Below are 12,940 nucleotides of genomic sequence, written 5' to 3'. Positions count from 1 at the left end.
AAGTAACAGTTTTGGTATAGAATGCGACAGTGATACCCATAAGTTGGCGAAACACAACAGCTGATTCATGCGGCGATAGGCAACACTGGCCAAACAGCTGCGCACTACAAAACAAGCCGGCAATTTATTTTTATATTATTGAAATACAAACTGCGTGCAGTTATCAATTAAAAGTTTGCTTAAAATGTTTGTTAGTAAAATAAGGCATATACAAGCGTTGGGAGCACGTTGGAGCAGTTCTCACTACGTGACAACACCGATATTTTACGTAAATGCAGGTTGGTCAATCTGAGTCTCAATTGTTAAATAACAATCGAATTAAAGGCGACTTGATTTGATATCTTTCAGCTCCACACATTGGTCATCTGTATTCGGCGGTGATAGCTGATGCGCATTGCCGATACCAGAGGCTGCGTTATCCGACAACCACAGTGCGCCTCTGCACCGGCACCGATGAGCACGGCACGAAGATTCAACAGGCGGCAGCTGGACACAAGGTGCCCGTGGATCAATATTGCGATGAGATATCGGCGCGTTATCGTGATGTGTTTAAAGCAGCAAGTATAGCGCACGACGACTTTATACGCACCACCGAGCAGCGACACAAACAGGCCGTAGCACACTTCTGGGTTGGTTCAACGGAAACTCTTAATCAATCCATTAATTAATGTTCGATTTCATTTTAGCACAGGCTGAAGTCACGTGGCCATATTTATTCGGCGGCCTACAGCGGCTGGTATTGCGTATCGGATGAGACCTTTCTGACCGACTCACAGCTGCGCCTAGACGAGAGCAGCGGCACACGCTACTCCCTGGAGTCAGGCCATCCTGTCGAGTGGACTGAGGAAACGAATTACATGTTTCGACTGTCAAACTTTCAAGACGATGTGCGTCATTGGGTCAAGCAGGAGGCACGCGTGCGGCCAGCGAAGTTCGAGAAGATTCTGCTCGATACGCTGAGCGAGCCGCTGCCGGATGTGTCCGTCTCTCGTCCAGCGAATCGGGTACACTGGGCGATACCCGTGCCGAATGATGACAGCCAAACAGTGTATGTGTGGCTAGATGCTCTCATCAACTATCTCAGCTCCTTAGGCTATCCCAATGAGGAGGTAAATAGTTGAAATTCATTCCTTGTTTATCTGTCACATGCCAACAGACATCTCCCTCCTTCATTCCCTTATGTAGTATTTAGCTTACTGGCCACCCGCGCAGCAAATCATTGGAAAGGACATACTCAAATTCCATGGCATTTATTGGCCAGCCTTTTTGTTGGCAGCCGGCCTGTCGCCACCACAGCAACTATACGTCCACTCGCACTGGACGGTGGACGGCCAGAAGATGTCGAAGAGCAAGCACAACGTTGTTGATCCTGTGCTGGCAGCCAAACAGTATACAATGGAGGGACTACGTTACTTTCTGTTGCGCGAGGGCGTTGCACACAGCGATGGCAGTAAGTAATCCGATCTATAGGAAATGCACTTCCTCTTTGGTCTATGTACCATTTGTTTTTTGCTATTGAGTTTGCCATATGCTAGGCAGTAGGATAAAAAAAAACCCTGCGGTTGCAGTCCATCTCTCTGTTAGCCACACCTCCCGCTGGGCTGTGACCCACACGAGTGTGTGAGTGTATCTGTATGCAAATACGTCCGCCTTCGTCACTTTGATGATTTCGTTAGTTTTCCTCGTACCTTAGTTGCATTTCAATTTTATGCCAAAGCAGCAAGAAACTTTTGGTTTGGCAGAAGTAAACGCAGATCCAGGAGCAGAAGCAGGAGTTGCTGTTGCTGCTGCTGGTGCTGCTGCTGCTGTTGGCAAACCCTCCGACTTTTGTTTATTTGGTTGCAAAGTTTTTGTATCTTGAACTTGGTTTAAGATTTGCGCATTTGCATAAGAGCACCGCCGGTTGTAGTCTCGTTTCTGTGACAGCATACCAGAGTCTGACAAAAGTTTTAAAGCTTATGCAAGTGGTTGTTGTCAGATATGATTAGTTTGTCGTTTGGCCCTTCGAGGGACAGCAGGCGCCTGGCTGCCTGGCTGCCTGGCTTGCTGGCTGCCTCAGCCGACACTACTTACATAAACACACTTAAAGCCAGAGCTATTGTGTGGCAGAGCAGTCCTCTTAACGATTACATCGACAGGCGGACAGTTAATCTTTAATCTATTATCGGCTTGTGAGCAAGTCATGCATGCATTCAATGTTACACCGTTGCTGCTGTTTAACAAGAAACTAATTCAAATTGTTTTGTTTTCAAAGGCGCCTGAGCTGTCAGACACACTCACAGAATTTTGGCCAAAAGCAATTAACACGCTTCGACGCACTGCCAGAAGTCATCAAAATACACTTGAACATTTCAGGGGCTTTTGTTGTTTTTGTTGTTGTTGTTGTTGTTGTTCGTTACGCCCACATTTGATGCGATTTGATTGATTCCAAGCATAACCTTTTCTCCATTGAATTTGCATAAACGGCCGCTGTTGAGTCTCCAACTTAATAGCTTTTCGTCTGCTTTGTTTGTGTGAAATTTAAATTTAATTTTCAAATTTTCAATTATTACCGACTCTTGCTCCTGCTCATCTCCTGTTGGCTTATGTCTGGCAACGCCCTTACCTTTATTTAATTTGGCCTTACAGTTTTTGGTAGCTGAGCTGAGCTCATGCCCTGGCTTGCTGTTCCTGTTACTTTTTACGGCCTGTTGCCTTGCGGCTAATTTAATTGCATTTTTATTGCATTTTGCACGCGCCTCGTTAATATTGCGCATATTACAAGAACAACAGCAGACAAAAAGCAGAAAATATGCGAAAATTACCAACTGCGCTGCGCGCACAAGATTCAATTACGAGACTTTTGAGTGGGATTTTAAAATGTTGTCGATATTTTTTCATTTTTATTTGATTTTCAATGCAGCCTGTGCATAATATGCTTATCGTCGCATATTATGTTTTCACACAAATACACTTGTACACTTGCCTGCCACATTTCAAAATTCATTTCAATAGATGTGCACTGCCCACGTTTTATTCCCAACGGCACTGGTTGGTGACATCCGCTTCCATCAGCTAACAAAATTTGAGCGCAGTTTTATGACGATAACCGTCGATAATCAAGAGTGGCACCAGTACCAGGAAGAGCAGGAGCAGAGGCCACGGCTAGCATCATCATCGGCATTATGGGCCACATCATTAAGTGAGCAACTTTTCGTAACAAATAATTTAATTTTGAAATTGCACCATATCGGTGGGTCTGCAGTCGCCTCCGGCGTACTTTCGCCCACCATCGCTGTAAGAGATGTCAGAGCTGTCCGGCTGATGTTACACTGGAACTGCATTTGTCCAAAGTGTCCGGGCGAAAGCGCTCAAAGTTTTTATGGAAATACAAAAAGAATACGCGCAGCAGTGAATAGCACTGACACGATTTCCCAACGGCATTATTCACTTTAAATACCCGGCAAGCACTTGCCAAGCTATCAAAGGACTAATTTCAACCATCTGTGTGGGATTCAGATGTAGAATTTTATATACATTATCATCATATGTTTGTGCACATTGCTCCATTTGCCAGATAGAGTTTTAATGCTTTCTTTTTCTGAACTTCAGTCGTTACCTCAAACATGGTGCCGTAAAGTGTCTTCTTTTTTTTTTTATTTGTCTATTGCTAATCGCTGTCTTTTATACCACGTACCCATTAACAAAATTATAATACGGCGTATTGAAATGTACCATGAAGTAAAAGGCACTCTCACACTCAATAATGAATACTTTTTATATATTAATAATATTCTTATGGTCTACTTGGAGGCGAAGCAGGCTGTAAGCGACATTTGATTAAGCTTTGCCTATGCTTTTTATATATACCCATATCCTTCCTATTGTGTCTATGTACCCAGAGTATCATCCAGGCGAGCATACCGCTTTAAAAAATACACTTAAAGTAAAATGTCTTCAAGAGTTACGATGCCATAAAGTCAAAAATTAGAGAAATAACCCACATCGTCTACGCAGATGCCACAAGGCAAAAAGTGAGCGTGGCCCTGAATGCCTTTGGGTGACTTTGCTTTCTATGGGCGGTGTAAAATTGCTTAAATATTTGACGCCGACAGTTGTCAGGCTGCCACTGGCACTTCTTGCGACACCCGTTTCGTGTCATAGAGTTGCTGCAACTTGGCTTGCAATTTCATTTGCATTGCGCCGGAAGTTTTGTGTGCAAGAGGCAAAAACAAACGACAAGTGTGACAAGTCATTTAAAAGAATTGTAAGTTGCCAGAGTCAGCAAATAGGCGCATAAGCAACGTTCGAAATATAATTCCGTTGGTTTATGTGCCAACATTTGTCTACGCTCTAGTCGCCATTTCCTGAGGCACTCACCTGCACCTGTGCAACTTGTGCAAAACTTTGCCGAAACTACGCTTGTTTTTGGTGAATGCTATTGCACATGCGGCTCCATGTCCATGTACTTAAGTCCAAAACATTTCTGCAATTTGTCGCTGCACACGTAAGCAGTTCACAGGACTCGACCCGGTCGACAGACATGGCAGATGTTGATTACGATTGCAATTGAGTTTGCAATTATGGCAAATGTTGGGCTGTGAGTTGATGTAGATGTTCACGATTGGTTTAAAAACTAACTCACATCGGCATTAAAGTGGGCAAGCCGTTGTCAAAGTACATTTCAATTACGACTTTGATTTTGGCCAAAAAGAGGAGAAAAAACCGATGGCATCGAAAATCAAATGAAGCTCAGCTGGAAACTCAGTTCAAAACTTGTTCAAATTCCATAAATATGTAATAATCAACTTGGAATGAGAATGTCTCACACACTTTTATAACAGGATACTTTGATTTAATGTCCAGACAGAGATGGCAGAATTGAGCGAGAGAGAACGATGTAGAGAGAAAAGCGCATAATTTCAACATTACAATTTTTTCATTCGTTGCTAGAGAGATTTTTGTATTTTTTTAATAATCATTATATCTCTCTACGCAATATTTTTCTAAAGCAAATAACCATCCCACAGGATATTCTCGCATTCAAGCAAAGGCTATACCAGCTTTTTTGTTTGTTTCCCAACTAGAAGCTTGTTGCATACAAATATATGTAGATATATTTAGGTGTGTGTAGTTGCCGGCATTCAAATTCAGTAGTAGTTGCCAACTTGACTTGGGAACAGAGCTGTGCCGCAATGCTGCACACACAGTTGAGCCCGACAAGCGTCAGCGTCAATACAATTGCATTAATGATGTGGAGCGCACAGAAGCAGGCAGCACATTTAGTTGCTGCAGCTGCGTGGCCAAAGCTCCTGTCGTTGCCAAACCTCAGGTTACGCCAAAAGTCGCATGAAAGCACACACACACACTTATGTATATTTGTATATATATATATGCAAATGCGATGGGCATGCATATGCATTTGTTTTTGGAGCACACGACAGCTGCTCACCTTCCGGTGCAGTGCTCAGGTTCTTGCCATGGAAATACAAGTCCACAGCACTGTGAATCGACGTCAAGTTTTATGCATATTTGAATAACAAGTACAATTGTTTTTGGTTGAAATTCGTGCGGTGCATGAATTCATATACTTGAATTGCGTCACTCAATCAATGATGATTATGTTTTCCAATGGCCAAAACAAATTAGCACCACCAACCGCCAATCAGTAAAGCCAGCATTTTGGCCATTAAATATCGAAATGCGGTGTGAAAATGATTGGATGTCAGGTGCAATTTGTGTAGCAAACAAAAAGTTTTTAATTACACACCTATAACAACAAAGCTACCAAAAATCCCACGCGGCAACTAGCAACGCAATTGTTGCCCCAACAATAGTCAAAAATTGCCCAACGACCATCCTTGATTATCGATCATTGTTGTGTGCATCCTCTGGACTGGTCTGCTGTATGGAAATCAAATTTCATAGCAAGTATTTTAATTAACGTTGCATGCCAAATCGACGCCAAATTTTGTGGGCTGTCCCAAATCGGTACTGATGCCGCTTATTACTCTAGGCAACGCAGATAAATGAAACGATTTGGTTGCATTTATCCGCATAATGACGTCAATAATTATGGCCAATGCCAATTAGCACTGGTCCCTTACTAATGACCTTCTACATGTGCATGTGCTGTGTATTTTGTCTGCGCAGTTCATTTATTAAAGGTAAATATTGCACCCACATTGCTAATTGCTGCCCGCTTATTTATTTTATAGTGCTTTTCAAAGCGCATTATCCCACCAGCAAAGCGGATCAATTGCATTCGGTAAAAAAAACGCGAATAATTTGATATTTTATATATAGTAATTGTGCAATATAGTAAGTGTATTTCCATATAGTAATAATAATATCAGTATTATTTATTCTTTAGCCACTTATATGATACTGTACTTTGATGCTATATAATAAAAATAATACTTTTGTAACACAATATAAAAGTGATATAAGAGTCGAGATGATATTGTGATGTCTGTCAAAGTGCCTTTCTATTTGCTCGACTAAGCTAATCTTAAGAAGTTGTGTATATATACAGAAAATTCGATATGTTATCGCACTTATATATCTGCTTATACTGAGTTTTATTTTCTCCCATATGTTGTCGCAAGCAGACATTCTGAAATCCCTTGATACACTAAAAGGCTTAAAATATTTGTTGCAGTTTTTTTAAATGCGATTTATTTTTATTGTTGTAAGCCCGCTGAGTGGTATGCTTGTGTGCATAGTGGTTACCTTAATCCTTGGTTTCGTTTAGTAATTTGGATTCATATCTCTATTTACTTCTGTTCTCTCATTTGCTTTTGTAAGAGTTTTAAAAACGGACAACAACCGACGAGAACTTTTTATTCTTTTTTTGTCATTTGTGTTGGTTTAATCCCCTTAATGGGCAACTAGTTTAGCCGGAGGCCTCAGTGTTATTACAGCTTAAAAGCTAAATGGTTGCCAACGGAGCTTAGCTAACCGACAATATATTAATATCACTCATGCACCATGTTGGACCCATGTGTAGTCAAGAGTGAAGTTGTAAAGTTTTCCAGAATAGCTGACATATTTTACTCATTTCAGATTTCAGTCACGTTAAGGCGTTGCGCATACTAAACTCAGAGCTGGCGGACACTTTGGGCAATTTGTTGTCACGGGCCTGTGCCAAAACGCTGAATCCACATCAAGTTTATCCCGCGTCGCATGTCGAGCACTTGCCACAGCTGCTGCAAGACTTGGATGCCGCTAAGCGACTGCAGGAGGCACTCCTGCAACTGGCAGGTGAGTCATCTCAGCAGCCTTTCCTTTTTAAATATTTAAGCAGTCGCCGCTGCGAAGGAGTGTGGGCTGAGTGGACTTTGTTCCATGGATGTCACTGACAAGCGCGCACTTCCGGCCAATAACTACGCGACAAGTGCACTTGGGAGTGCGGCCAGCCAGAAAGCTGAAAAGTAATGCCCTCAATATCCATTTCCATTTTTCACTCGCATCTGCATTTGCATTTACAGGGCGCTGTGAGCAGCACTATGAGTGCAATCACTTCCACTTGGTGGCCGACACGGTTATTGCAACGCTGCATGCGGCCAACAATTTCTTTGAGTGCGCCAAGCCCTGGGAGCTGAAAGCGAACGGCAAAACGCCCGATGCGCAACGCCTGCAGACAATAATCGCAATGACAATGGATGCGTTGCGACTTTGCGGCATTGTGTTGCAGCCAATGATGCCACAGCTAACCAGCCGCCTGCTCGATAAACTTAACGTGCCCAGCTCTGAGCGTAGTTGGCATCATTTGAACGCTAGCTTTGCCACTGGCAAGCAACACAATCACCAGCTGGATAACCAGTGGAGTGCATTGCTATTCCAGCGCATTGTGGAGCATCAGGATAAATCTACACAAGAGGAGCAGCAGCAATCATCTCCGTCGCAGTCGTCCAAGCGAAGCAAAACCAAAAAGGACCAGAAGGCAGCAAAGACAATTTCTTGAGGTGCTGTTTCCCTCCACGACACGTACCTGTAATAAACAGTAACTGAACTCTTAACTCTCTACTGAATTTATTCATTTGGCTGCGTATTGTGACATTTATGAATTGTGTGTTATGCCACGCTGCGTATGCTTAATCTAAATAGCCAGCCCAAGTGGCCACAAATCAAAGTCCAAGCACCACACAACTGGGCCCATTCTGCCAGCTAGCTTACTTTTGCCTAAGGGACACAATTTGGCCCTGCGCTCATTAAAAACCACTTAATTATGAGGAGCCGGCGGAATTGCGTTTGCCGATACAACAGGATCTGTTTCGCACTCGTATTCCGGCCGCATATCAGCGGTCATATTTTGTTATTTATTACACATAATTGAGATACGTTCAGGTGATCAAGCGTTATTTATGAGCAGTAGGCCAAGTGCCAAAAACAGCTGCGATGCCTTCAAGAGTATTTAACAATTTTAGCTTGAGACGAACAGTTTAATTAGTCCCCAAGCCAGCCAGCCAAGTTTAATGTTAATTCGTTTTGATTTGCTAAACCAGATGAGAATACCAAATGAGAATTAATGAAAGAAAGCGAGTTGCTGAACATGTTACAGCTCAACAGTTGAATAACAATCTGTCATCACCGGTTATATAAATTGTTGAGCATTGTGTGTACGCCGCCTATGATTGAACTCTAGTTGCACGCAACTCGAAGAAGATGCTGCTATCCAGTATCGTATTCGATGTGGCAAGGACCACTGCTGTCCATGAGCATCGGCTGCCAATTAGTGAAAGCCCGGCGCCAACACAAGGAACCACCATTTTTTTTGTAGTGGTTGTGGGGGGAGGGGAGGAATGCTTTAGAATGATGCTGCGAGCTGTATGCCCAGGATGGCGTGCCAGCAATTTGTGGGCTCTAGCACCTTTCACATTTGTTTGCATCAAATTGGCGGCAACAGCTTGCCGCACATTTGCGTAAACACATGTGAAGTGAGCCTAATTAGCGAAATAGACAGATCCGACGAAGGCAAGCGAAATGCGTAGGTAGCTTTTACGGACTTTTGGCGTGTACGTTGTTTTTAGACGGCAAATTTTTGCAAACTGCATTTGTGGATGCCCAAAAGAGTTTCTCCTTTGCGCTACCAATAGCAACAAAAAGGTAACAAATGCATAGTTCAGTATGCAAACGATTCGACGAAGCTCTTTCTGAGGTCCCCGTCCAATTAGTACTCACAGTTAAAGTCCACTTTATATTAAAATAACGCTACAACTCTAATCATTTTTTTAAAGTTACTTTATAAGTTAAATTTTTTGTCAGGAGTCAGAAATACATTTTTTTATTACACCATTTTTTCTCATTTTACTAAAATATTTTTATCTTTGTGTGCTTTGAATGGCAAATCATATGTTAAATTTGGTATAAAAAGAATACAAATAATTGCCCTGAAGTAGCAAAACTTATGCAAAAGCAATGCAGAGCTATGCGTTGCTCTATTAAGTTTGGACTTTCAAGTTAAATTAAGAGTTGAAATTTGAAGTAGTGCTTAAAAATCTGTGTTTCGCTGTAGTCAAACCTAAAACTTTAAACCTCCTGAGCGACTTGTAATGTGAATTGTCTTAAATATAAAATCTCACGCTATTATTTGAACACTCCTTGTTGGGAAAACACGTCGGTTTGTTAATAAATTGCAATGTGCTCGTGAAAAACGGGCGCTGTGGGGCTGAAGCTTAAAGTGGTTGGCTTGTTGCAAGAAAAACAGTACTAAGAGGAACAACTTGCTTGTCTTGTTACTCTTGCATAATAAATTTAATTATGCACGCGGAGTCAGAAAAACAGGTGGGCAGGCGAGTAGTGGCAGTCAGCCAGCAAACGTTCAGCGGTGACCGTAGGATGCCAAACATTGGAGGCTGTCGCCTAGGGTAATACCTTTAATGATGCAGTTTGAGTGCTGCTTGATCTGGAGAAGGCACATGAAGGGGCATTATTGGTGGTGCACTTTGATTAATTGACATTGCATGTGTTGCATTTGCGCCTACTACCTGATGGCGAAGCATAATTAAATTGCATCGCTTGTATTACTCGGCGTATGCGCAATGTTGTAATCAAGTTAGTTGGCTCTGTAATGCTGTGCGGTGGCACTGCCTGGAGCTGATTTCATCAATCTTAAACAGACAGATGTAACATGAGCTGGAGTGAGGGATCAGAGCACAAATTGATTTCCTTTGGTGAACAGGAGTGCAGACAACTGGCATTGGTATCCTTCGTCTTTTGTATGCTGTATCCGCTTAAAAATGCCAAAAATTGCACTTGAATGATGTGCGCACTACAATCTGATAGAGCAGCTGCCAAAAGACGAGAAGCAGCTGCAGCCGTATTCCTATGAGGCAGCACTTGATTCTGCAGAGTTGATTGCTTTGATTTAAGTTGTCTGTTGCCTACTTCCATATTCAAAAGTAAATTGTGCTCTGATTAAAAATCCTACAGCTTCATGTGCACTTTAATTTGCACACTTCTGCCAGCGATTTAAGCAACATTCTTGTTGTGCTATTGCTCCTGCTGATCCAAGGTGCACTTTGTGGTCTACTTAGTCAGCATGGATGCTGGGTATGCTCTGACTGCATTTTCAAGTGAAAATTGCGCCAAGTTCAACAGCTTCATGAGCTGGAAATGGCAATTCATGGCACTGGTGTGCCAGCAAGTATGTCCGCTGAACTGAGTTTTATTTCATTTATTATTTTCTACAGATGCAAGCAAAACTCGTTAACTTAATTTCTACAAGTAGAATTTTACTGTTTTCCTATAGTACAAAAAAAAAAAGAAATACGAACTGTAATAAATAGAAAATCGGACTGTAACAGTTATTTCTGTGCAAATATGTTTTTTACAATATGCAATTCAAACATTTTATTCCTGTGGTTAGGGTGCAATAAATTTGCAGTCGGAATCAGGTCAACAGCCAGTGGCAAGGTCCTTTTAATTTGCATATTACCGAATGAAATATGCTAATTGAACAAAGCATATTTAGCCTTTAAATGGAATAGCTCATTAATTAGCGCAGATTTCTGTGGCCAATGCTGGTTTAATCTGTAACCAAAGCAGTAAAGGACAACTCGAAAAATTTCAAGTATGCCATAATGTAATTTTAAAGTCTTTTTTGAGCCGAATCGTCCACAGTGTAACTGCTTTGCTGCCTCACATAATTTGTAATTAAATTTCACTGAAAAATGCTACCAAAATCCTTAATCTTCTGACACGCACAAAAGCACACCCACACACACACACACAGAGCAGACGCATCGCCAGCAAGGATCGTCACAAACTATGTGAGTCATTATCCCTTTTAATGAATTTTTCTGCATGCCCGGCTTATACTTTTTAGTATTCTGTGGCAACCCTATTTTGCCCGTGCCTCGCCCATGCCGAACTTTTGTCTCCTTGTCGCTGCAGCCGTTGCCAAAGTAAATATTTTACTATGCCACTATTTAAAGCATACTTTCAGGCTGTGGGCTGTTGGCTGCCGGCACAGCTGGAGAGTCCACAAAGCACGCAGGAGAAGCAACAGCAACATCAACAGCAACAGCAACAACACTGCGGAAGCAACAGACTGGTAACCATTTTATTTTATAATATTTTTTTAGGTCAAAATGTCGTAGGACTTTTATTAACCTCATGCTCGAGGATGTTTGTGTCTGTGTTTTTGTGTGTGTTGTTCGAGTATTGATGTTGCTGCTGCTTCGCAAAGCTTTAAATGCGGCTTAGTGTTAGAGCTAGTTGAATGTGCGATCAAATAAGTAATATTGGCCATGTCAGAACTTTATTACTTATTTGCGCAATTAATACACATTTTAGACGCTGGAATATCATACAAATAGGGGCACTCTCAGTGTGCTATTCTTTCCTCTGAGATATCTGCTATAAAACCTGTTAGACACTTGCCCATTTAGTTATTTTCATAGTCATTCTTCTACTTAAATATAAACAAGGAGCATTGTAAAACTTTTTACGAAACTGGAATGGGAATTAATTTGCAGCACTTTCGCAAGCTGCCCTTTTTTGTGTTTGTTTTTTCTAGTTCGCGTGCATCACAACGCAATAAATATGAGCTCTGAAGCCAGATGCCAGGAGTAGCAGACGAAAAATGTATTATTAAAATGCAAAATGGTAATTTGAAGTTTCCGAGAAATGGCTCGAGTTCAAGACGGCCAGGATGACAGTAGACAAATAAGCGAAACAAAATTAATTTCAAATGCAATATTCTGTCTGTTGTCTTGTTTATATTTTCGTGTATCTTGTTTGTAGAAATTTCATAGTAATTAATTTCATTGCATTGAACATTAGTATTAAAGTACTAAGAGTTATGTGAGTTACATTTTGCCAATAGCTGTATCATCCATCAAAGTAATTCAAAACATACTTTGTTGTACAATATCAGGGTTAATACACAGATAACTAGCAGAAACTATGGGAAGGGAAGTAATGGACAGCATATCCATTAAATCTACAGAACAGTCATCCTTCGGTCTATACAACTCTTTGCTCCGGTTTTAGCTAACACTGTAAAATTATTGAATATGTCAACAAGAACACCTTCTCAATTGCTCTAAACTAACAGAATCTGATTCAAGACATCGTCTGTCCTGTCAAAGGCTACACGCAACGTTGCCTAGCATTGCAAGGAGCTCAAAAATCATCTAAAGCAAATGGATAAATAATAAAGCACAAGAATAGGTGCTGAGCTTCTATCTGAACCGTTTGACTTTTGTGCGCTGAGTCCTTAAGCACCGAAACTCGGCTGGGCAGCTTGATAGAGACACAGACAGAGATGACAATAGAGTATATAAGCTGTCGTTGTGCATATGAGTGTAAAATATTCACTAAGCTGACTTTTGTCATGGCATTTGACGTGTCTGAAATGGCATCTCTCTCTGTCTTGCATACTCCCACTTACATTTTTGAGTAGGAAAGCGTGTGAGGTCGAGGACGAAGAAGCGACTAATTAATACCACTCAAC

The 12,940-nt window shown here is 41.5% G+C and overlaps 1 protein-coding gene across 1 annotated transcript; it reads left to right on the top strand.

Moving 5' to 3' along the window:
• The first annotated feature begins 126 nt into the window (after positions 1 to 126).
• Positions 127 to 8,000, top strand: LOC6570386 (methionine--tRNA ligase, mitochondrial). The gene is made up of 6 exons (XM_001996599.3): positions 127 to 278; positions 349 to 629; positions 687 to 1,109; positions 1,186 to 1,450; positions 7,045 to 7,242; positions 7,470 to 8,000. The coding sequence occupies exons 1-6, from the start codon at positions 185 to 187 to the stop codon at positions 7,943 to 7,945; spliced, it is 1,737 nt and encodes a 578-aa protein (XP_001996635.1). The 5' UTR covers positions 127 to 184; the 3' UTR covers positions 7,946 to 8,000.
• The last annotated feature ends 4,940 nt before the right edge of the window (positions 8,001 to 12,940 follow it).

Source organism: Drosophila grimshawi, unplaced genomic scaffold (assembly GCF_018153295.1).
Source record: "Drosophila grimshawi isolate 15287-2541.00 unplaced genomic scaffold, ASM1815329v1 contig_311, whole genome shotgun sequence".
Lineage (NCBI taxonomy): Eukaryota > Metazoa > Arthropoda > Insecta > Diptera > Drosophilidae > Drosophila > Drosophila grimshawi.
The sequence above is the reverse complement of the archived record's forward strand: the minus strand, read 5'-3'. Positions and strand labels throughout refer to the sequence as shown.

What these genes read in the sequence shown, in the direction of transcription:
- LOC6570386 (XM_001996599.3), top strand. Translation starts at nt 185, where the DNA reads ATGTTTGTTAGTAAAATAAGGCATATACAAGCGTTGGGAGCACGTTGG. An exon ending in AGGCCGTAGCACACTTCTGG is followed by an intron (nt 630 to 686) that starts GTTGGTTCAACG and finishes ATTTCATTTTAG; the next exon opens with CACAGGCTGAAGTCACGTGG. An exon ending in GGCACTCCTGCAACTGGCAG is followed by an intron (nt 7,243 to 7,469) that starts GTGAGTCATCTC and finishes TTGCATTTACAG; the next exon opens with GGCGCTGTGAGCAGCACTAT.